The sequence below is a fragment of the Nothobranchius furzeri genome, chromosome 14 (genome assembly GCF_043380555.1).
Source record: "Nothobranchius furzeri strain GRZ-AD chromosome 14, NfurGRZ-RIMD1, whole genome shotgun sequence".
NCBI lineage: Eukaryota > Metazoa > Chordata > Actinopteri > Cyprinodontiformes > Nothobranchiidae > Nothobranchius > Nothobranchius furzeri.
Window position 1 is genome coordinate 25206905 of NC_091754.1, and position 24809 is coordinate 25231713.

Here is a 24809-nt window from a genome sequence, read left to right on the forward strand (position 1 = left end):
AATATGCATGTGGAGTGATCAGGTAGGTAGGTTCTAACGTTGCAAATCTGCAACACCTGCCTCCAGAGGGTTAATGACAAAGTTCACTTGTTTTTTCAATACATTTGCAGTGGTCTCATAGCCTGGGAAGAATGTATAGTCTGATCATGACCTATAGACGGTTCTCAGACGTGGGCCAGGATCTACAGTTGTCTTTCAAACTGTCTCTGCTTGCTATTGGATACGTGACATGCTCACGGCTAAAGATGTCAGTCAACAGGGCAGTCCACCATACACCGTCGAAGAAGATGCGACTACCTCCTTTTTCTCAATGAAGCAGTTAAGTACCTCTATCTACTCTTGACTTAAAGAAAATCCCAGGTCTAAATAGTCCAAAGTTGATGCCAAAACCGTTTTAAATGAGTCACCTCCATCTTTGTTGTTTTGTTCAGCTGCAGTAACATCCCACCCACTAAACCGATGGAGTGATGCGAATGGCAAGACACAAGATTGTTCGGGTCTGCCGAGGCTCTAATGGAGAGGGGCTAGACCAACCTGCAGAGCCAGATCCTTTCGCTTTTGCTACTGTCTGTCTAGATCTCCAGGCTATAATGTCTCTCGTAGAAACAAATGCCTTGTGGGTTGATCTCTGGGAAGAAAAGCTCTAGCTCTTTTGTTTCAGGAAGTAGATGTTAGCCAAAGGAATGGGGAGCAAAATGTAGAGTCTTACTTCCTGATATTCCAACATCTCGCCTCTGATTGGGTAACAGCGACATGACTGTACTCGGTTTGCTGCCTGAAGCAAGCCTGAAAGAGTTCTGCCATGTGGTGGAGTTGCTAATGCTAGCAATTAGCTTCTACTAACCAAGATGTGTGCTCCTGGACGACAACAACAGCCTTTCCCGTCGTACAACAATATGGGTGAGTCCACTGATGATATACTTTTTAGTGTGACGTAGATCTGTGTGTCTTTTCTAATCTGAGCATTTCCCCATCTGCTTTCTTTCAGAGGCGAATGCAGGAAATTGGGGTAGAAGACTATTTTCATGTTCAGCCTGCATGTGAAAATCAGAATGAGGGATAATTTAAAAAACAAGTTACAACTGGTTTCTAAGAGAACTTGCTCTTTAAATATCTGTTTAAAGCAGAAAGGAAATTAATAAAGAGATCATTTAGCTTCAGAAACTAGTTCCTCGAGGTTCTCTCGTGTCCATGGATCATTTCTTCAACCACCTCATTCTCAGCAGCGTTTAACAATGCAGCCTCCAAAGTCAACCTAGCCCTAACCATAACATCCTTTTTTTTAAATAACAGGGAGAGACTAGAGCTAAATATGTCCACTTAATCAATAAACCATTTCCTATTCCTATATTAAACTAGGAGCAGGTCATCTTTAACAAAGCTGCATTTTGAACTCCTAAAGCTTCCTATTATTCCTGCCTCAGATTACAAAGGTCACTGACCTTCCTTAATTCAATTCAATTCAAAAATACTTTATTAATCCCAGAGGGAAATTAGAGTTTCAGTACACACAATTCTGAGATCAGACATACATACACATGACAAGAATTGGTGACTGTGGTCATTCGCAACCCGAGTCGCGCTACCCTAATAGATCAAGAGGGTTTCTATGAGGACAGAGTCGGGGGGAGGGAAAAAAAAGGCACTTCAGAGTTACCCTCAACAGAGAGGGTAGCTCTGTTATGCAAAAAAAAAAACCCACCTCAGACAGATATGCACACAGACTTCAGACATTGCACAACATAAGTGTCCACTAGATGGGGAGGTAGGGTTGGGACTCTCCTCACTTCAGTGCGTGCAGCCGCATGGAGCAGCGCTCATCACCTCCGTTCGGACAGGGGAGGGAGATAATGGGTTAGAGGGCACAGTGACTCCTAGATATGGTTCCACGGCCTTCACCGGTCACAGTCCCGCCCAGGCTGGGATAGGGAGAAGGAGTTTCCATAGCGACGGCAGCATTCCACATTTCTTCTGAGGGGGGAGTTTTCACTTCAGCCTCACAGGCTCCAAGGGCACCAGATCAGATAAGAATTGTTTTAGGGAAAGACAGAGATAATTTCCTCTCTGCCTTGGTGTTCTGTTGGTCTTCAACCCCTCTAGATCCAATATTGGCATAATTAATCTATCCCAATCCATGCTGATCTGTCAACTCCCTCCTTGATGGAATCCACCTTCTATGCCAGAGCCTGAATCTAAGCCAAAGTTCCAAGCTTACGACTCATCTCAACAATTATACGAGTTTGTGCGTTCACAGCATGATGCATTCCATCCCTGAGCTCCGGGATTGAGCCAATATTCCTCGAAAGCTCGTTAATTTTCCGGTAAGCCAGGTGACCGCTCAGGCCAAACAGCAGGAATCTCGACACCAAAACGACGAATATCCAGACATCTTCAGAGTCCTCAACAGACAGTTGAGAGAGGCATATCAGGTTCCACTGTTTCCAGGAGTCCATGATATACCCAGCTGGCTCTGTCCCAGAGGGACATCCGGGAGCCCCTTCTCCCATTCTCATCGTTGAAAAAATTTTGTCAATCGCGTTGAGAGACCAGCTGACCAGATCCATTTTTAATAATTTCCAGTTTCCAGAAAAAATGCAGAAAGTGCTGTGCACACAAAGACAGGACAAAGAGCCATGGGATGAGGAGGGAGGGAGAGGAGAGAAAAAAGTGTCTGTACTCTCCAAGAGCCAGAGGAAGATCATTCATTGGCATCCCGTTTTGACCAGTCACATGACCCTCACAAGATCATCTTCTTGACCTTTGACCCCCAGCCTAGACCATTAAAGGGGATTTAGATACTCCATCAATGTCTCTAAGTTAAAGATCATCTTGATAACTCTCAGCTCTTCTCTGGGGTTTGACGGTGCTTGTAAGGACAAGCATGTGGAGGAAATGTTACCTTGTTAACAAATTTAGGCAGCTAATCTTTTAGTCTCAGTTGTGACTTTTAAGCCCTTTGCATGGTTCAAACACTCACACCACTGCTTTGGCATCACACATAAATCTAGGTCTCTGTGGAGGAAAGGAATATTTATGCAAAAAACAGAATTCTTCAAGAATAACATTTAATTTGACAGGTTAAGTTTAACTTATTGTGAGAAAAATGAGTTTTCTGCCTTTAATGCAAGGCTAGATAGTGTTTTTATTTATTTATTTATTTATTTGCATTTTAGACAGAAAATCTTCTGCAGTAATATAAAATGGAAGTTGATTATTTTTTATATAAGGAAAACTTCAAAGTACAACGAGTATGACTGTATATTGAGGAGCATTGATGGAAGTGTGCTGCACCATTTAAAACATCTGGATATGTATTATCTTTGCGAATGAAAGCCATTTGAGTTCCTGTGCCCTCCAGTTCGCCAGCAGCTCCTCCGTGAATGTGGAGCACTCCGCCAGCGGATATGGGATGGAGGAAGCCATTCTTTCTCTAAGACGGAAGGCCTCTTCCTTGCCTTTTATGCTCACAAAGACGAGAAGGGGCTGGGTCAGGTCTGCGTCTCTCTCAAGAGTGTTCTAGTATCTGGGAATAATTCCACCATGTGAGGATGAGGACTGACCTCTGTGACTTTAGCAGTGACTCAATACTTCCCTGGATGTTTCTCACAGAAATGCAAAAACACATAAATAATACTGGAAGAAAAGTTATTTATTCTTACTTTAAAGTTTAAACACTCGGTCTAACAACAATTTTTTTAAAGTTGCAAGTAACTTACAAGTTTTAGAATAAAGTCTTTGATTTCAGACGTGCACTGAGAGATAACAATATCTCTTCTCCTGAGGTGACCCTGCTCATGGGATCATCATAGCTTGTTCCCCGTTCAGTTATCTGATCCAGACTTCAAAAAATAGCTATGAAACTGGGCCAGTCCCTATTGTTGAGAATACCGACATAACTTGAGCACAAACATAAACATAAAGAGGAGACGGAGATGAATAAAGCATCTGTTCTGACAGGAAAGAGCTTCAGGGCCCTAGTTATGGATACTCAAGACATCTCAGGTCTTGACTCTGACACACAGTCTGTTAGTTTCATCAATTCCCTCGTCCATTTCAGCAACAGAGTACCCGTTTCCTCAGTTATGACGAGCAGTTTGAGTAGGTCAGAGGGTGCAGGAAATCCCCCCAAAACAGATTTTTATTAGGGCTGCACAATATTTGGAAAACCTGCGATGCACGATAACAGTGATTAATGTTGAGATGACGATGTGACTTGCAATAAATAAATACTTAACGTAAGAACAAAAAATCAAAAACAAAGAAATTAAAAAATGACTAAAGAATAGCATAAAAATGTGAAAAGTTAAAATTGGGATCAAAAGATTGAGGAAAGAGAAAACGAAAAAGAAAAGGCAATCAGTGGGTCCTGGGAAAATATATGCAGAAAGAAACTAAGCTAACCCAGGTGTTTGCTAGCCATTCAAATTAAGTGCTGTCTGCCTAGGGGACAGGCATCTAACCAATAAGATCCCACTTGATTGGCCAAATGAGTAAAGAGCTCTGTTTGACTTGTCAACAACATCATGCTTCTGTTTGACAAAATGCATTATGTGTAGCCAACATTTGAGCTGACATGCATTGTGGTTTTTTCTGTTCTTTGCTATATGCGCATTGCACATGCTGATATCGCCATGACGATACATTAATAGTGTATTGTGCAGCCCTAAATTTCATAGTTTTTGACTGACAAAAGTATAATCTTCTGAGTTTTTAGAAGGCCAGCAGATGAAAGATTCATGGTGGGATAAAAGTGTCGCTCAGATCTGTACCAGACATTAGTCAGCACCCAACCTTTTCCCTGATCCGTAACACCAAATCTGTAGTTTCATTTGAGCACAGAAAGTAGAACTTAGGAAAGTCCCAAACGCTGATAAAGAAGGAGCAGTTTGTCAGGAAGGAAATGCATGCCCCCGACTGCTTAATAATACTAACAATGATATTAAGTTATCATTACATTAATCTGACTATTTCTCTTAAGTGTCCAGAGTCAGACGCTGCCTCATGCTTTCTGTCACATCGAGTATTTCTACAATCAAACTCCTTAAAACATCCCAGAGACATTATGGTGAGATGAATGAAAAGAGCTGAGCATTTTTGTGAGTCTGTTTCATGTTTAGCCAAAACTTGAAATCTTCATCACAGATCCAGAGGAGGATAACATCTTCATGCCATGTAGGGACTTAAAAGCAAAAGTCTGTCTGGCTCTCAGCTTGAAGCAAAGATGGTGTCAACTGTTCTCTTTGAAATGACAGACAGAGAAGTCATCTAAACTACCTGAAAGTGCACACCCCAAACAAAGTCAGCAGCCATTCTTTAACCTCTTGGAGTTTTGTGCAAAAGAATGGACTCTCTGTAAAGGCATCACTTAGTGTGTTTACATGTGCATCTATTGCAGTAATCAGGGTATTACTGGAAACCTTTATCTGAGTTTACACGGACGCTAGAAAACTAAATTATTGTAGAAAGTGCTAATAATATCGACCACAAAAATTAAAAAACTAATCAGATCTGCAGCTGTGAGCGTTCGGTTCAGCTCCGGCACCCCCCCATCCCCCCCCCACCCCCACCCCCACCCCCTGCTGCTACCACTGTGATAGATTCTTAAGCCAGTATGTGCTAAGTGACCCTTTACAGGGCTAATGAAAAGTCATTCAGACCCCACTGTCCTCTGTGACCAGAACATCGCACTTGCAACTTCAGAGTGCCGCTCTGGTCCCTGCTATACATACTTACACACTTGCATCAGCTCCATCCCACTGCTCTCCGCCCGCCCCAGCCTGGCCGCGTTCATTCCACATTGCCTTAGGAATGCGGACGTGATTGAGAACATAGGCAGTCTGTAGTCTGTGATGTCATGAGCACATCTCCGAGCACGTGGTTTGGGCTGATTTTGCATCCTGCTTTGCTGTGTATGGCAGCACTGTGTGTGTGTGTGTGTGTGTGTGTGTGTGTGTGTGTGTGTGTGTGTGTGTGTGTGTGTGTGTGTGTGTGTGTGTGTGTGTGTGTGTGTGCCTCCTCACACCAGTGAGAGACAGAGAAAAACGGCTTCAGTCAGAGGCTCGTTAACTCCACAGCATCCAGAATGATAATGAATCGTGCATGCGAGAAACCTGCAGTTGCTGATTCTTCCTGCAAATTAGAGGCTCCCCCTAATAGTACACGTGATTTTGAGCAGCCAATCAGCCAGCAGTGGGCGTGTCGACCCTGTTCAGCTCCAGGCAGACCGCCTCAGGAAGAGGGCTGAAAAAACGTTCAGTTGCATGCGGGAAAATCCAATGAGAAAACTCCCAGCCTGGTCCAGGCGGTGTGGAGCCGATGCTAGTGTGTAAGGGCCTTTAGTAAAGTGGAGCTGACATGTCTGACGCTGGAGTCTGCTTCTATCACGCGATTCCTGCATGTTTTAGATTATGAACACAGCTGATTTGCTTGATTTTGTGAAGAACCGCTCCTGTCATAACAAATGAAGACTGAGGAGACATTTCAGCTGTTAGACTCAGGTGTTAAAAAGAACGCACAGCGAAGAGAAAAGTTTCACTTTGGTTTCACTAACAGACCAGGGAGAGCTAAAAGCAAGTCAAAACTGCCTAGTATCCCTTCAAAACCAGGGGAAACCCCAGATGTGTACTCACCAAGCAAAGATTTTTTCAGATAGTCACATTTAATGCTTTTCCACTCAGCTGTGGACATTTTCTCCTTTTAGTTTTAATAGACGTGAACATTTTTTATTTTTGTTTAGTTTTCATTCGCAAAAATCCCTTTGTTTCAAAATAAGCCCAAAAATATTTTGTCAACAATTTTAACACAGAAGGCAAAATCCTGCAATTCTATAAAAAAAATGCAACCAGAGGCCGCACAGAATCACTCCAAGGACCCCCCAGTGGCCCCCGAGCCACACCTTGACACTTCTGGGTTAAAGTAAAGCAAATTATTTTTCTAGTTACTGAGAGTGCAAGGTTTATTATGCTTGTGTTGGGGTCAGAACCAAAGCATGTGTCCTAATCTGTGATGTTTATGAAGTTAGATTTGATGATCTGCTGATAATCAGGAACACGCCGTTCTGCTGCGTGCATTAAACACTAAAACAAGCAATTCAGCTCAGACAGTCTTTGGGTTTTTAACTTTTATGCAGCTTTTTATTGAGTCAAACTGCCTCACGAAAATTAAACAAGCAGTTATGTAAAAGTTGACTTCTTCAACTCATGAAAGAGGTTGGTTTGCAAAAGAAAGAGACGCTCTTGTGAATTTTAGAGAATAAAGGGGGAAATGTTTGCACACATAAACATTAAAAATCTAATTATTTTTGTGTATTCTGAAATAATCTCATCATCAGCAGCTTATTATGTGGTCTAATGAGGCTGCCCAAATTTGCTAAAGGTCTGAGAGCTTGCATGTTTATCTCTGTCTGGATCAGCCACAGTAACCGAGACATCACTGCAAGATTTTGGAGAGAAAAATGTAGAGGTCTGGAGTTATCTGCATCTTTAAAATACAGCAGATTTTGGAGTTAAGGTCCCATTAGCTAATGTCAGAAGGACATGATAGCAATAAAAACTAGCTCTGAATTCTGACATTAATGTAAAAATCAATAGTTAGTCCACCTTAAATCAATCAAGCATGAGTTTTGATTTGTTTTAATGTTATAATGATGATTTTCAGGTCAAAAATGCAGCAATTGAGTTTTTTTTCCTAGTTATCTGCACAAAAATCTGCAACAAATGATGGATAGGCTGCCAAACAGAAGAGCGTCCTTCTTAAATGTCCTGATTGTCCATCACAAAGACAGAAGCTTTCTTGTCCAAAAACAAAAACCCAACAACAGCTGCAAGAAGATCAGCCAAGACATCTCCAACACAAGAAGGCATAATATATGCGTAAATCTAAAGATGCTTTCATCGCTGTCTTCTTCCCCATCCATTAGACAGTTTGGCAGCAGAGGATGGAAGTTCAGGTAAAAAAAACCAAAGAGTGAGACTAAAATGATTAGTCACAGGGAGTCATCACTGGCTCCCACGCATTTTTTCCACTTCCACTCCCCCTCTTCCTCTTTTTCTCCACCATCACTCTCCACTTCCCACCTCCTTGTCAGATGGACATCTCCATTACACCATCTCCATCCAGAACCAGACCACGGATGACATTTAGAACCCACCGATTTCACAGCGTTGTGGCTAAAACCTGCACTTTGACCACAGCATTGCACCGCTGGGAAAGTAACCAGCCCCCTGCATGACTACACTGGTCTTAAGTGTGGAAAATATGAACACGGGACAGGACAGGTGTTTTATGAGTAAAACGGAAAGCAGCAGTTGAGACAAAGTGGAATGAAATGCTTCCTTCCAGTGAAATAAGGGCTTTACAGTGTTTAACCAACTTATTTAATCCTGTCTGTGACCGGCCTGTGGGACACACACACACACAGGCTAAAAATGGGTCATACCTGCCACAGTACTTGAGTAACAAGGTCAGGGGAGAATTATCTTAGCTACGCCGAGACGCCTGTTAAAATAAAAGCAGGATGCTTCCAAATGTAGGCATTTTTACAACAGGCAGGTTGGGCCTGCTCTGTTGGTGGTCAGTGACAGATTCAGCTGTTGTCTTTGACTGTGTGTGTGTGTGTGTGGGGGGGGGGGGGGGGGTCTAAAAGGATCAGGTTCAGTGAAAAACTGCAACCACACTTGTCAACGCTCACACCAACAGATTTACTCTGTTTTAACACACGCCGCCCGCTGCCTTGATATTTTAGCTCGGAACGCCGTTACTAAGCTCGGTGTACGGACGGAGCAGCACGGCCATGGTCGCTTTTCCCATCTCTGAACAAGGTGACATCCCACTCATGAAATCTCACTTCCTCCTCCAGAAATGACCCATTGTACATTCTGACCAGATGAAATGACTGCCAAGGGAGATAAACTCAATTTGGTGGATAAAAATTTGGGACATTTGATCAGAATCAAACCGTGGAGGAAAAGGTCGGCGCAGAGCTGAACATCAGCTTGTTGATAATGAGAAAAAGCTAGAAAATCTTCCATCTTCATCTTTTGTTAAGTCGACCCCGCTCTGGGTTTGGGGTTATCACATTTATGAGTGCTCACATGCATCTGTGCTTGACCCTGAATACTTTAGCCAAGAGCATTCCCTGATTGTGAAAGAGGAAGTTCCGATTCCCAACCAGAGTCACATCCTGCACACGTGGAAATGCACAATGACCTCACTGAAGCCCCTTGTTGACTTCACAAGAGTTTTAAATGCCTTGTTGAATTAACCATAAACCTGTGATCACATGTAAGTCTGTAAAACTGCCGTCGTTGTCCTGAATAAAAGATCAGCGGAGCAGAACCTCCTGCTGTGAACCTCCCATGTCCACATTCAGCTCCCAACAGTAAATCCAAAATGCTGAAACACTCCGATTTCACTGGTGTCATCCGATCAGTGACAAGATGTTCAGCCAAATATTCACCACCCCAACCTCTGTCCAGACGTTCCCTGTCTGTTAAATGGAATTAACGATAAATAAGAGCTAGCGTTTCTGCTTTTTGAACTTAGTGGGTTATTAGAGTCAACAACTGACTTCCTCTTAAGCTGATTTAAATACATTGCATCACGTATTAGAAACTACAAGACCTGGATGCAGCATCAGAGGATGCTGTGCCGAACATGAAGATCATGGATGTATATATTTTATTGGTGGACATTTGTGGGGAAAAAAAAAGTCAAGATTTTATCGTGTGAAATGGAGTTTTAGTGGCAGATTGAAGCTCCCATTCATCATGAGTTAAAGAACATAGTTAACTCTGAAACATCAGCAATCTGTCGTGGGCTCCTCCACGTCTTTACACCTGATCAAACTCACCACACCGATTCCACTCAGTGAGATGGATGTTATCACATTTTTTAAATAACATTACTGAAAAAGATGCATTTGTTCCACTTCTGTTGTTTTCCTTTAATCTTTCCTAAATAAGGTGATTCACCAAAAACCCATTTTTAATGACAAAATTTTAATTTACTTCTGATTATAATTGGTCATTCTGAGTTTTTCATGCAGGCTGAACATGAAAATAGTCTCCTACAGCTAGCTCCTGCATTAGTTTCTGATAGAAAATAGACGGTGAAACTCTAAATCCTGCCAGATCTACGTCACACTGTCAGTTCGCATTCATGGACTCACCCATCTTGGCTCACAACGAGGAAGGCTGTTGTTCTAGCACCCAGGAAACAGCAGACAACATCTACTAGTTAGCCGTTAGCATTAGCAACACCTCCACACAGAAAACCCCTCCAGGCTTGTGTTATTTGTGGAGCTAAAACATTCATGTTGCAAGTTAGCGGTAGAGTTACCCAATCCAAGGCAAGATGTCCAAATATCAGGAAACAAGATTCCATATCCTGCTGTGTGCAGCCACTCTCTGCAGCAGCAGACTTATCCGTGCTAATCCAAGCAATTCTGGGCTTTTTTTTGCCCTGAGTACAGCTTGCAAGGCATATTCCTACCAGAGACCACTGAAAATGTACTGATTAAACGAGTGAATCTCACCTTTAATGTTTATCAATATCAAAATGTTGATTATGTCATGTTTCTTGTCATAAGAACTCATTTAAATGAGAAAAACTTGTTATTCTGGTTGCATCGAAACAATATTGGTTAAAAAAACATTGTTTTAAATATTGAAGCTGTCCTGTGCTCTGAAAATAGTTGTTCAGTTTTTTTTTTCTAAATGTAAGATGTTAAAGTAAAACAAATAATTCATGTGACAACTGGGTGAAGTTGATCATCTACTCACTCAGAAGTTAAAATCACATCCTGACCATTATTTGTTTACCTCTATGTTCTTAAAACAAACACAGATATATGTTGATAATACTTCTATTGCAGTTATTACCCCTCAAAAAAAAGCAAGCTTTTCCCTTTTAAAGGTAAGAGCTGAGTGTTCTTTAACTTCAGGAATCCAAGTTTACAAAAATAATCCCAAAATAAAACCAAATGAAACAAGCAAGCACAAAACTACAGCCTATTGCAACCAATCAAAATCCAAACACCAAATTATGAAAAAATAATCAGATTTTTGCTGGAATTACTAATCTGGTATGCTGTGTCATTTATGCAAGAACTTTCCTGGATAGCCGAGTCATGTGGGGAAACTAATGTAAACAAATGTGCAAATTTTATTGTTGCTGTTTCGTCACAAAGTGTTTGGACTTGGAACACCCCCAAAGTTGTCTCACACTAACTGTCCTTTCTGACTCACCTGGTTCTGGCTGCCTGTGACTGACTCTATGAAAAGTTAATCCAACTTTTTGTTGATGCTCAATTTGTGCTTTTAAGTTAAGCAACACAAAGTTAAACTAGCTGAAGGAATTAGAAGCAATAACGTTTTATATTTTAGCTCTAAAGGAACATAATCTTTAACTAAAAACAGGGCAACAATCAGACACCCTTGCAGTTTGAGATGTAAAATCTGCAGTATAATATTGTTCAAGGACGTAATTTTCACTTAAGAAGTGGGAGGGACACGGGGGGGGGGGGGGGGGGGGTATCTTTACAGTATGTTCTAATGGGAAACAGGCTTCAACACAAACTGCTGTTTTCCGCTTGATCCTCGAGCTCAACCAGTGTCAATTTAATATAGTGTAATATTGTTTGTGGATGGTAAAAAGTGCAGGGGTCAAAACATGACTTTGGAAAAAGTGGGGGGGGACATGTACCCCCTGCCCCCCCCCCCCCCCCCCAAATTACGTCCATGATATTGTTACAATGCAATAAAATGTTAGCTTTATGGACTTAAATGTGAAGATTTTATCTTCCTTGCAAGGAAAAAATATTTTCATTCACATGAACATGAGATTGTTTGTTTAATCATTTTTACACAATTGTTCATGCCAGGAAAACTGGAGTGAATTCAGCGCTGATAATTTTGTGGAAAATGACATCACTGATGGGACTCTGGGTTGGTAATCTGGGTTAGAAGGTCAGATTAGCACAAACTTCTGAGAAATGATAAATTAAATAAGTCTAAGTCAGCAACGCCTCGAACCTTTAAAAGCGTCTAACTTTAACCTTTAAGAGAATTAAAAGTTTTATTCAAACTTAATAACACAGATTTGGATAAATATGGTTTCAGTTTGCACTTAAACCAGACTATAATTAAAACAGTATTAAGCACAATGTCATGACTGAAGCATATTTGTATGATCTTATGACTCATGAAAGAAAAAAAATACTTTAGCCTACTGTAGGCGCGTGCCCCACCCTCTCCCCTCCTCCTTTTCTCTGCTTCTCTCCAGCAGAAGTGGAGGCTGAACTCAGAGTTTTACAGCACTGATTGCGGCATAAACGTGAAACATCAGAATAAATTATTAAAAGTGCAGAAATGAAGCATGATGAACATCTCAGAGATGGTGAAACAATACACAAGTGGACTCAGATTGGAGTAAAAACTGCGCACGCGCCTGATTATTCTGTTATGTTTTGTATTTTATATTTGCTCTGATTAAAGTTCATAATCAAACAGCTGGTGCACGTGTGTAGAAGCTAACTGTGGAGTGAGTCCATGCTCTTACCTCAGCCCCTGTCAGGTCTAAGTTGGAGGAGAGAGCCGCCAGCAGCAGCAACAGCGCGCCGCGCGTAAACGGCATGGTGGCGGTGCGCTCTGGAGAGTGCGTCAAACCAAACCGCGGAACTTAAACCTGTCTCCGCGTCCTTCTGCCCTCCGATGAATAAACGCTTAGAGCACCGGGCTTGGCTGCATCTTTGTCCGAGACGATGTGAGGTTCTGATCAAGTCGGTCTTGTTTCTGCTGCACCACACCCCCCACCCATCTCTCCCTCCCCAGAACGACCACCCTCACCCAGAAGAAACCCTTTCATACAAACACTTTAACTGTTCTCGCTAAGCAGAGGGGTCTGCTCGGTGCACTTTTGGTGCTTTTGCTGGAAATTAAAACGCAGTTTTTGGCGCAACAGGTGACAGTTGAGAAACTTTTTTTCCGCCCTTGGAATCAGAGCATCATCACCGCAGCGGGCGTGATTATAAGAGAGTGTGAGTTGTGCGTTTTTGCCCATCTGGCTCAAAAAGTTGATAAAACGTTTGTAATGTTAAGGTAAAACATTGTGTTTGTGCATGGTGTGTGATTTCGGTCTGCTTCAGGTTGGGAAGCCATGCTGTAACGTGAAGAAACGGAACTTGAGTTTACGGAGCGTTTGGAGTGAGACCATGCAGACGCAGCGCAGCAGAGGACAGAGAAATCAGAGGTAAGAGCTTCATCAACACGTTTGAAAGCTCAGAGACACGAAAAACTTATTATTTTTGGATATTTATGATTTTACATCTACAGGCTGCTGCTTCTGTGCCTCTCTCTCACCATTCTCTACCCCGGAGTTGACGCAGTAAGTTTTCTATTTTTATCATTATTACTTTAATTAGAATGTTTTCAAATGTAGTTTTTTTAATAATGCAGAAAAATGTATCCTGGTTGGGACTGCCCTGTCACATGCAGCCTTCAGAGTGCTTGAAGGGGTGTGTGTTGTTCCTCCCTCTGTGGGAGGGGTTTTGGTTATGCGTGTGTTTAAAAAGGAAAGAAAAAATAGTCATAACAGTTTTTGGTCAACTTAGTCATGCTGCAGATTTTTCTGCTGAAACTGGTTCATTTGTGGTTTCCTTTTTTATTCTTTTTATACTTTTGCAAAATAAAACAGAACCGAAATGGGACTCTAGAGTTGTGGCTGTTGTGTCTGACCCCTTGACCTGGGCACTGACCAGTGCGGTCGCGACCTCTTCCTGTTACATTTGACATGGTTTGCTTCCTTTTAAAAAGAAAAAGAGAAACTCTCTGTCTCTTTTGGGGTGTGTTTTAACATTCAGACATGCTGAAAAGTAATAAATAAACTAATTACTAAGAGCAAGAGAAGAAGAGTTTAAGCTGACATTGATGCTAACATTTAACAGAGTTTAACTCAAGTGAGAGTGATCAGCAAAATGACCTATAGGGGGCTAAACCAACAGGCAGGGTATACACAGGGGAATTAATGAGGGCTGCATTCCATTTAGACCCAATCCCAATGCCTTCCACACTTGTTGCACCCTTCAATTGCACGATTCTGGCCAGGGATGCGAGTGCGAAGGGTGTCCCAAATTTCAAGTGCGGAAGTTGATCACGCCCCTTTTGCACCCTTGATCCGCACTTCACCCAAGTCTGCATCACTGCGGACCTAGGTGAAGGGTATTACCCACAATCCATTGCTGCAGGAGAAAAGGCTCAAGTGCCTTTTCAGAAAATGTCTATTTTATACTAAGTAGTTTATTTTATAGGACGTTTAATTGATGCTCTGACAGATTTAGACAAAGCAGTAATGAATGTAAAGTTTTTTTTTCAAATAATTGGTTATTTGAAAGTTGTTTATAAAGGTTTTCAAAAAAAGTAGCACAGAGACCAGCCTCCTGGCATGCGTTGCGGTCATTGATGCAATGCTCCCTGTCTCAATTTAGCAATTCTTTGCACACTTGTGTACCACACACTCGAAGCCTTGCACACTTCCTCCAAGTGCTCTTCACAGAAGACTGCAGTGCTCTGTGCAATAATTGGGATTGGACCTTAGGTAAATTGCTCATTGTCATTTGACAGAACAACCAGCATGCACAACTGTGATGCAACCCTCGTTAATACACCTGTACTTCCTCTGGTAAACAGGCTTGTTGCCGTTTTTCTGGCCAATTCTCCTCTGAAGAGGAGATGTGCATTTCAAATGAGACTAACTGAATGAATGATTTGTTCAGTTTGCAATACATTATGCTCTACTTCAATCAACACAGTGTGCTGCTTTTATTGTGCCTTGTCACTAAAGGATAGAAGACGTTAATTACTACATTATTTTACCTTGTATTCTAGTGGTGTGCATCTCTACCTGCCTCACGATTCGATTCGATTCCGATTATCTGCCAAACGATTCGATTTGAGTCTGAAATGCATCACGATTCTTCACACAAAAATTTTCATTACTTAATAAAAGCAGTAGAATAGTTTTCAATTTCTTTTTGATTTCGAAACCCCTGAAAAACAAAATTCATCTATTCACTATAGTGAGCAATAATTTTTTAAGTGTGCTGCCTATAATTACTTAAATAATATAAGAAATAATGTTTTCGGTAGAGCAGCTTTAAGATAGAATATTACTGAACTTAAAAATAGTAAACAAATGCTGTGTTAAGTGATTCTTTCACATCCAGGATCCCAAAACCGAAATTAGCCCAGACATCCGATTTAAATGTAACGGGTATATCTTTGATTACTGGTAATGTTGGCCCTGTATCCCTGTCCGCCTTTTCTGTTCCAAATTGGCACTAGGGCAACGCAGTGCGCATGTCATTGCAACTCTGCCCCCAGAAGTAATTATAAAACCCCAAAACTTTATTGTCCTGCATAGACATAGACCAGGAGTCGGCAACCTGTTCCCATCAAAGAGCCATTATTACCCGTTTCCCACAGTAAACAAAACACTGGGAGTCAAAGCTATCTTTCATAAGACGATAATCAATAAAACGATTTATATAAAGTGGATCCAGAAGTTGTAGCCCGTCTCTGCCTACAATATTTTGATATTTTTCACCCTGTTGGTGGTTTTACTGAGCAGGCGCCACTTTTGTCATACGTTTCTTTTTAAAACATGTTTAGACTGTTCAGAATACAAATCCATGCTCTGTCACGTTTGATTGTTGTAATTAAACTTTGTAGGTGGGGAAGGTCAGAAAAGGATCCTATCATTTTGTTTTTCCCTCATGTACAGTGACGGAGATAACGGTGCAGTGCGCCTGGCTCTGGTGTTAATCAAGTTTAAGTTTATTTCTTTGCAACAATTTTCACAAGAAAACAGAACAGTTAAAAGCAAGGCTTGTGTTGTGTTGACCGGATAGTTCCCGAATTTGACTATTTATTTTGACAGAGAAAGAATAGAAATAATTACCCCGACGCAATCAGACGAACTGACACTTTATTCGTTTCGCACAGATGTAGCTAAATCACTCAAGAAATGATTCCCATCTGAGCTGGACACTGAGCTCAGCGCAGATCGCTGTCAGTGCATACGTACGGCGCACAGCGAGCTGAAGACATGGAGAGGGGCTTGGAGCACGTCGTAGAACCAGAGCGCATGCAGGAAGATTCCTCCGACTGAAGCGAGACTTGTCACTTAGAAAATGTTCCCTGATTATGAAACTTTGGCTGAATAGCGCTTGTTCCTGTCTCCAATGTGGCGACACATCCAGGAGCCGTCTGAGGAGAAGCCCAGAATCTCACATCCTCATCAGCTCAGAAAGCACAGATATGATTATGCACAAGCGTGACGCGTCAACCCGGTCTCACAGTAAGACCAGGTTGGAACTGTTCAGGTTTACGCAGACAATCTTTACATTTAGAATTGGCATACAGATGTAAAATTAATGCAGTAAAATATAAAGCATTTTATTTAAATATCCATTCATTATTTTACAAGCACAGAGAGCCGCATCAGATGGATGGAAGAGCCGCATGCGGCTCCAGAGCCGCGGGTTGCTGACCCCCGACATAGACATAGGGAGAGAATCTCATTATGTCACGTTGCTGCATCGATGCGGAATCATGCATGGCTGAATCGCGATGCATCTTAGAATCAATAATTTTTCCCACCTCTATTGTATTCTCTGACAAAAAAAAAGCATAAACTTATTTTTAGTTTAGCAGCACCCACTTAGGAGAGAACTTGTATTATTAGCACAACCTGGTCTGATTGTGCAACAAAAATAAAAAGAAGACACCTTTCTAGGACACACAGGTGGGTGTGCTGTTCTGTATTAGGAAGACATTAGTCTAGAAGTCTAGACAAACTTTAGAAGTAGCAAAAAGATTTTGCACTGCAGGTCGGCCTAGCCACACTTACTTAGCCTCAACAGCTCTACCATTCGCATGAATATTTTTGTGTCTTGCCAATCACAGCACTCAAAGTTTGTAGCTACGGTGGAGAAAAACTACAAAGATGGCATTCATTCAGGAACGGTGCTTGTTTGAAAGGGCTTTGGCATCAACTTTGGGCTTTTTTGAGACATGAGCAGATAGAGGTGCTTAAGTACTTTATTTTGGAAAATGATGTCTTTACTTCTTCTTTGACAGTGTACGGTGGACTGCACCACACTGTTGGTCTGATTGGTCCTAGTGCTGTCCAATTGTGTGTGGAGACAGTTTGAAAGACAACCAAAGATTCTGCCCCACGACTGATTTATTTCAATGGGTCAGGACTATACATTTACATATAGGATGGCTTGCCAGGCTAGAAAGACATGAAGTCATTCAAAATTTGAAAATGTATCAACTGAGTTATGTCCATGATGCAGAATTTTTATCAAGTTAGGTGTTTGAATAAGGCTGGACGATAATTCAATAGTTCAATATATCTAGCGATAAACACGTGGTGCGATAGAAAAAAAATGGGTCGATAAAACCTCGATTAAAAAAAGTTTCCTTTTTTCATTATAACCTTTTTCTTTACAACCTATCAGATAGCAGCATACTAGACTCAATACTTACTCCTAACCGATCAAAACCACAGACTTGGGAACGCTATGTCATCAGGCCCTCCCCTCTCAAACCAAAACACAGCATGAGGCAGCAAGATGTTGCAATGAAAAGAGGCAGAGAAAAAATGAAACTACCAAAATTAAAATGGCCAGGCCTGCATGTAAAATAAATTTTCAACAATTGTTTAAATTTTTTCAATAATTATCGATATCGATCGATATAAAAAAAGTTATCGATATACTATTATTCTATGTAGACCAGCCCTATGTTTGAAGTGTTCACATATGTGTAACCAGTGAATATTTATAAGCTAACATCTCGTCAGTGCATGAAAATAAATGGATTGAGTGAAATGAAAAATGATGATTTTGAAAGGTTTTTGTTATGATTGCAGGCATTTTGCTGTAGTGTAAGCAAAGTGGAGGGGAATTGTGTTAAATACTCGATTCAGTCCATTCTTGTGGTCTGGAGACCATTTCATAAAAAATCATCTATTTTGTTTAATTGTTTTTGCAAAAACAAAAACGTTTGAAAGTTAAAAAAAAATCCAAATAGCAAGAACAATATCTTTAAACCTTTCTAATCTTTCTTTAGAAAATTTTAGCAACTTTGTATTCTAAGCTGCAACAAAAGATTGTGATAGATACCTTCACTTGGATGTTTCTTTGCTGTAAACATCACACTATTTTGGTTGTTTACATGTGAATGACTGACCTTTTTTATGCTGCTTATATCAGATGTTTGGTGTTTCTCCGAGTAATTTCATATCATGCCTAAGGCTCTGAAATGAAGTTAATTTTTCATGTTTGATGAAAAGGCTCCGTTGTCCTATGCGCTTATCAAATTTAGTAAGAGGTTGATTAAAAGCGTGTGACACAGCTCAGCTCCCCTGTTTATTGTGTGCTTCTCTCCAAGGCTGCAGGCTAAATTTGGTTTGGCACAACTCATGTGGTGTTTATCAATAAGGAAACATGTCACTCTGATTATACAAGAAAAAGTTAAAATAAGATTCTTAGCATCATGAATATTCAGCCGCTCATTCAGTAGGTGTTGAAAGAGCGAGAACACTTCAGTAGCTTCAGTAGCTGTTCCCGTTTGAGAGCGTTTTATGTCCCAAAACAGCCAAGCTTAGAGAAACATGTCACCCTTTATTATTTCTATCTGACATCTGTGACTCGTTTAGAAAACCTGTTCGTGTTTAAATATCAGACTCAAATCCTACTCACGGCAGTGCTTCATGACTTTGAACTAAACCATTCTGCAACCAGTTTCCACCATCCGTCTCTGTTGTGGTTTCCTTTTGGGTTTACTTTGATTGTTTGGGAGCTGTGCATGAGAAACGTAGTTTCATTTTATGTTGTGATCCTCACAGTTATTTTTTTTTACAATTTTCTGTTTGATGTGACTCACAGTGTCAAAGGTTGAAACTCTGTGATGAGGAATTGGGTGAGCTAGGCAAGGAAAGTACATCCTGGTTGTAATCATTTCTAACTGCAACCCTTAAGAGGTGAAGCAAAGTTTATACCCCCCATTTTAAAACAGGGCAGCAGGACAGCAGGTTGTGTTCCAATTACAGGGGGTCAGGCTCTTTAGCCTCTCTGATAAAGTCTATTCAGGGGGTTTAGAGAAGAGGGTCCACCAGATTGAGGAGAAATGTGGTTTTCATCCTAGCCATGGAACGCAGGACCAATTCTATACCCTTAGGGGGCTCCCGGAGGGTACGGGGTAGTTCGTCCAACCAATCTACATGTGTTTTGTAGGCTGCATCCCTCAAGGGGCCCTGTGGGGGGTACTCCTGGAGTATGAAGTACCAAGCCCCTTGATACATGCTGTTAGGTGACTGTTTGAGTGGAGCCAGAGCTTGGTCAGCGTTGGTCTTTCATTGAAAGGCGAAGCTCTCAATTTACCGGTCGATCTAAGTTCCAACCTTCATCCATGGTCAAAAGCTTTGGGCAGTGATTGAAAGAATGAGACTGCAGATATGAGTAACCAAAATTCATTTCCTCCCCTCAGGGAGGGGCTCAGAGTAGATCTGCTGCTCCTCCACAAGAGGAACCAGTTCAGATGGCTCGGGCATCTGGTTAGGATACCTTTCTGGTGAGGTTTTCTGAGCACATCCAACTGGGAGAAACCCTAAAGGAAGACCCAGAACACACTGGAGGGACTATGTTTTTCTGGTTTGGATGGATGGATGGAAGTTTATACCATTAGGAAGACTGAGTAATTAGACTGTTCAAGCATCTTGTTCTTTTTTTATCAATTCCTCTTGATTCAGAGGCTGAAAACACTCAAACTCACCCAGCTCTCCACCAGTTGCGTATTCATGGCGTAACGTCCATCGCACATCGCAACTAGCAGCCACGGTTATAGCCAAAGGGTTTGTTTCTACCCAGCATGGAGAGGCTCGTCTTGAACGTGTCCTAGAAGCACTCAGTCGATTCGTGTCTGAAATGGTGTGAAGAGATGAAATGCTGTGGTTGCAGGGAAAACGTGCCTATTACCTTCAGCTTATGCATCAATGGATGCTTTATATATATATATATATATATATATATATATATATATATATATATATATATATATATATATAATTTGGTGTACATCTTATCAGTCTTGGCAAGTTCTGGAGAAAAAGCATGAATATAAATTAATCTGCACAGAATTTCAGTTTTTCCATTCTTTACACACTTAGTTTCTTTCCTTCCACTGGACTGCAGTGCCATGTTTGTTTGTTTTGAAAGTGTTGGCTGTTATTGTATCACCTCTTGTAAAAACTGATTTCCGTAACCCTCTTCGGCTCCGGGGGAGAAACCGTTCCTGTTACACCTTCTCCCTGCTGTGTTTCTACATGGAGCTGTCAAAGTCCGGTGGAAAACTGACCTCTCAGTTTCCTAAAAGCAAAAACGGAATTTTATGGATGTGCGTAACCAACACCCCTGTTTCACACACACATCACCCAAGCATCAAAAGTCTTGTTTATCAGTGTCTGTTGGCGAAGGAAGGAAGGCAGCACAGTTAACAGGATGTTTTATTAACGTCCTTTTGAGCGGCTTTGATTCTCATGTGTTTAAGAGTATATTTCAAGATGTGTGTGAGCTTGGTGGAATTACGGGGGCGATTCTGGCAGAGGCTGTGTGGCATGTGGAAATTTGGTTTGTGACCGTGGAAGACATTTTTGGCTGCAGTTTTCTACCTGAAAGCCCAGCGTAGACGTCTGCTGTAACAATTAACCTCCCGCCTCCTCTCTAAGTGGATGATTGTGATGGATGTTGTTCCTGCGTGTGCCTTTTTGGCTTGGTTTTCCATTTCAACACATGGTCAGACTATGTTCAGTTAGCTGTATTTTGAATATCCATAAGAACACTGATAAACAGATGGAAAAAATGTGAAGGAAATACATTTGATGGTATGCTGAAGGACTTAGGTGGACACTTGAGAGTGTTAAAAGCCATCTTTGAGTAATGCACACGTGATGGGGTCACCGAATAGAAAGCTGACATGTGACCAGCCTCTCACATGTGATTGTTTCACTGGGGAGGAAGGTGAACGTCCAGGGCGAGGGGAAGATGTCTGCCGGAGATAAGGGTGGAAAAATGGCGAGCACATCCACTAACGGAATAATGGCAGTGACAATCAGGGGAAGAAGCCATTGTGCTGTTGAGCAGGAAGCCACAGCCTCGGATGAGAAACGTGGGGCTTCCCTGTCACTGATGTGTGTGTTGTGTAGTTGCAGAGAAGGAAGGGGGGTTGTTTCCAATGAGGTGTTGGCCATACCTCAGAGGCTCTTTGACCTTTCTGCATTTTGCTGTACTGTGTCTGCATCATCGGATAAGCATGTGCATGTGCAAAGGGGTAGACATTATATGAGCTGTTTCTCCAGAAGTTGACTTTTTTATTTTCAAATTTGTCAAGTAAAATGTGACTTTGTGTGGAGATTGTTTGATTAGTCTCTGCAGTTCAGCATTGTAAGCATGAGGAAAGGCCTGTTGCACTTGGCTGCAAGCCCCACCGGTGGACAAATATTCTACAGAAACCAAAACTTAAGCACAATAATCAACCCTGCTGAATTCAGAGTAGTGCAGAGAAGAACAAATAATTTTATCATCCGCCTTTCCTTCCTTGCATGTGCAGAAACTCGGAGCGTGTCAGCCCAGTGGAGCTCGTTTGTATGGGAAACATCCTGAGTGCATGCAGAATTGTGTTAAAAGAAAATAGATGTTTCAGAGCAGCTCTCTAAACAGGAAAAGGAAGAGGGGTGGAGTCAAATGTGTCAGTTTCTTTACCAACTTCCAACTTTGTTTTACCACAAAACTGTATATTCAGATATGAAATCTTCCCCATGAGTGCTTTTAAGTAGACAAAGAAACATACAAGAGGAAGGATGTGTGATACATGGGAAAAGGGTGATTCTACTGTAGGGTGATTTTATGGTGTTACACTGCCCAACGAAAAATGTTGCCTCCAAAAACAACGTCACACAAACAAATGTTGTTGGCTCACCTTCAGCTTTGTTTACAACACACATTCACTGAAGCTTTGTTTCAATACGCTTCTGCAGTGTCACCAGATTTACTTCCATCCAGTGTTGCATTAATGTTTCACCAAGGTTTTGCATTGATGCTGGTAGAGTCTGACCGCTGCACTAAGCCTTCTCACAGCACATCCCAAAGATTCTGAATGGGGTTAAGGTCTGGACTCTGGTGGCCAATCCATGTGTGAAAATTGTGTCTCGGGCTTCCTAAACCACTCTTTCACTATTTGAGCCTGATGAATCCTGGCATTGTCATCTTGGAATATGCCCGTGCCGTCAGGGAAGATGGAATTACCTGGTCATTCAGTATATTCGGGTAGTCAGCTGACCTCATTCTTGGAGCACATCATGTTGCTAAACCTAGACCTGATCAACTGCAACAACCCCAGATCATAGCACTGCCCCCACAGACTTGTACAGTAGGCACTAGCCATGATGGGTGCATCATTTCATCTGCCTCTCTTCTTACCCTGATGCACCATCACTCTGGAAAAGGGTCCATCTGGACTCATCTGACCAGTTTTTAATAATGCTTTGGACAGTTCTTAAGACAGTTTTTGTCATTTCTACAATCTCCTTAGATGTTTTCTCTGATTGATGCATGCCAATGATTTGACCCTTCTCAAACAGACTAACTCATTGCGTCAGGATCTGCTTCATCTCCTTCGAACGTGTTGTTCTGTCTCCCCTCGTTAAGTGTTTGCTGAACTCACCTGCCCCTTGTTATCCTACCTACCTGATTTCTGATTAACCTCATGTATTTAAACCATCTGTGCTTGTCTTTGTCAGATCCTTGTCTTCCCTTCATGTCCTCCTACCTACCATCATTCATATCAAACAGTTCTTTTGCTTGCCAGTTTGCCTCCTGTTCCTGCTCACCTGCATTTGGGTCTGATTGCACCCAACTTCACTTCATGACAGAAGGATCTGACATGACCGGACCCAGCGGTGAGCTCTTCATGCCTTCAGGAGGAACTCCATGTTCTCCATGGTAGCAGTAGGACCAAGGAGATTTTGCAGACAGGTGGCACCGATGCACCCTAGCTGTTCCCGGGTCGTCGGACACTTTTACCTGCTCCTCTGCTGCTCACACTTCACTGAGCTGACGTTGGCCCCTAAGGTCTCCATTGAGTTCATTCCGCTGATCCCTGCTCTCCACACTCAGCTACAGCTGTTTCTGAGATCCAGCCATCTCCGGAGTTTCCAGTTAGCTCCCCCTGTTCTGGCACCAGCTGTGCCGCCTACCAAGAGGCTCCAGCTTGTTGCCCTGTCCTGTGGACCCTGCTTTGATTTCTCTGGGTTCCATCAACCCTCTGAGGAGCTCCAGTATCCTGGGTTTCCCTGGCCAACCCCTTTTTCCTGTCGGGAGCATCGGGACCTGAAAGATAATCATGCAGTAATTGTCCAATTGGAGGCTCATATCTATTTATTTAGTGAAATCCAGGTGGTGATTTTTTTGGACGGGCAGTATAGTTTAGGGTTAAGTGTTTTATTAGTAGGCCTAGTGCCATACCCCTTTTGAACATTTTGACACCTTACAACAGGGGTGGGCAATTATTTTTTCCATGGGGCCACATGAGAAATAGAAAATATTGTGGAGGGCCGCAGGCCAAAAGGCTGAAGTCAATTATGCATAATATTAATGGTATTTCTTTATAAAAAGCAGTAAATACCATTGTTTCTTCAAGCTGGTAAGAGTAGACTATATGTTATAAATGAGCAAAAAGGAAAAAGTGAGGTTGTCTTACAAAAATGTGATTTATTCAAATTTCCCAAGGCAATGGTAAACAAAGTGTGCACATTTGGTTTTTGTTAAACATTTGTGACTTATATTAGTTAACAGTTTCAGTCACATTCACTCCAAAACACATTCTGAGTTTCAAATATTGTTGGAAAGAGGTTCTTAGCATTCTACAGACACACAGTATTGTCTGTAAAATAAAATCACTGAACTGTGATCTTGAGAAAGACGTTTAAAAAAAGTGTCCCAGTTCACTGCTAGTTGCCTACATTTGTGGTCCAAACACCTTATTTTGTGTTTTTAAGCAATTTTTTTCTTATTCAGTGAGAGAAATCTAGTCTCTGCTGGGCTTTAACGAGTGCATCAAAGTCAGGTTGGATGTCTGAGGTGGAGAAGCGAAGCACAGCTGACAAATGATCATCAGTGAGAGAGGATCTTTACCTGGATTTTGTAAACTTCATCATTGAAAATGTTTGTTCACAAATGTAGGTAGAGCTGAAGAGAACCAACATCTTCTGAGCATGTCTCTTCAGGTTTGGAAAGTCCTCCTTAAGAGAAGAGTAGAAATCCAGCAGAGATCCTGAATCTCTGCTTTCGAGTCCCAAACCCTCTTCAGCACTTTCCCCAGGCTGAGCCATCTGACAGCTGTGTGGAGTCCTCCACAAGAGCCACAAACTGTCTGTGATTCATCGCCTGCGCCCTGATGAAGTTTATTATTTTAGTAACAACATCAGTAACATGGTTGATTTTTAGCACTGACTTGCACAACACATGTTGGTGTATAATACAATGCAAAAACACCTATTTTTGATCTGCATCGATTTCTGTCACTTTATCTTGCATGCGTTTCAAAAGTCCGACATTTTTCCCTGTAAAGCCGGACGTACACAGTGCGACTTTTTCACTCGCAGCACTCAGCTTCAGCTCAAACTGTACGACTTCCCCGCAGAGCAGATCTCACGAGTCATGTGCTCACACTGTACGACCCACTTCTCGC

At 41.8% G+C, this 24809-nt stretch overlaps 2 protein-coding genes across 3 annotated transcripts in view; one reads left to right on the forward strand and one right to left on the reverse strand.

Annotated features, from left to right (window-relative positions):
* The window catches only part of col4a1 (collagen, type IV, alpha 1), a 58724-nt gene extending 45894 nt beyond the window's left edge, over nucleotides 1-12830 (reverse strand). The window contains exon 1 of the mRNA XM_015966255.3: nucleotides 12559-12830. Coding sequence (XP_015821741.1) covers nucleotides 12559-12633 — 75 coding nt within the window. The 5' untranslated portion in view covers nucleotides 12634-12830. The remainder of the gene's footprint in view (nucleotides 1-12558) is intronic.
* Nucleotides 12831-12832: 2 nt separating this feature from the next.
* col4a2 (collagen, type IV, alpha 2) overlaps nucleotides 12833-24809 on the forward strand; it is a 73515-nt gene continuing 61538 nt past the window's right edge. For both annotated transcript variants that reach the window (XM_015966251.3, XM_015966252.3), the window contains exons 1-3: nucleotides 12833-13036; nucleotides 13145-13248; nucleotides 13332-13383. In XM_015966251.3, the coding sequence (XP_015821737.1) occupies nucleotides 13211-13248; nucleotides 13332-13383 (90 nt within the window). In that variant the 5' untranslated portion in view covers nucleotides 12833-13036; nucleotides 13145-13210. The remainder of the gene's footprint in view (nucleotides 13037-13144; nucleotides 13249-13331; nucleotides 13384-24809) is intronic.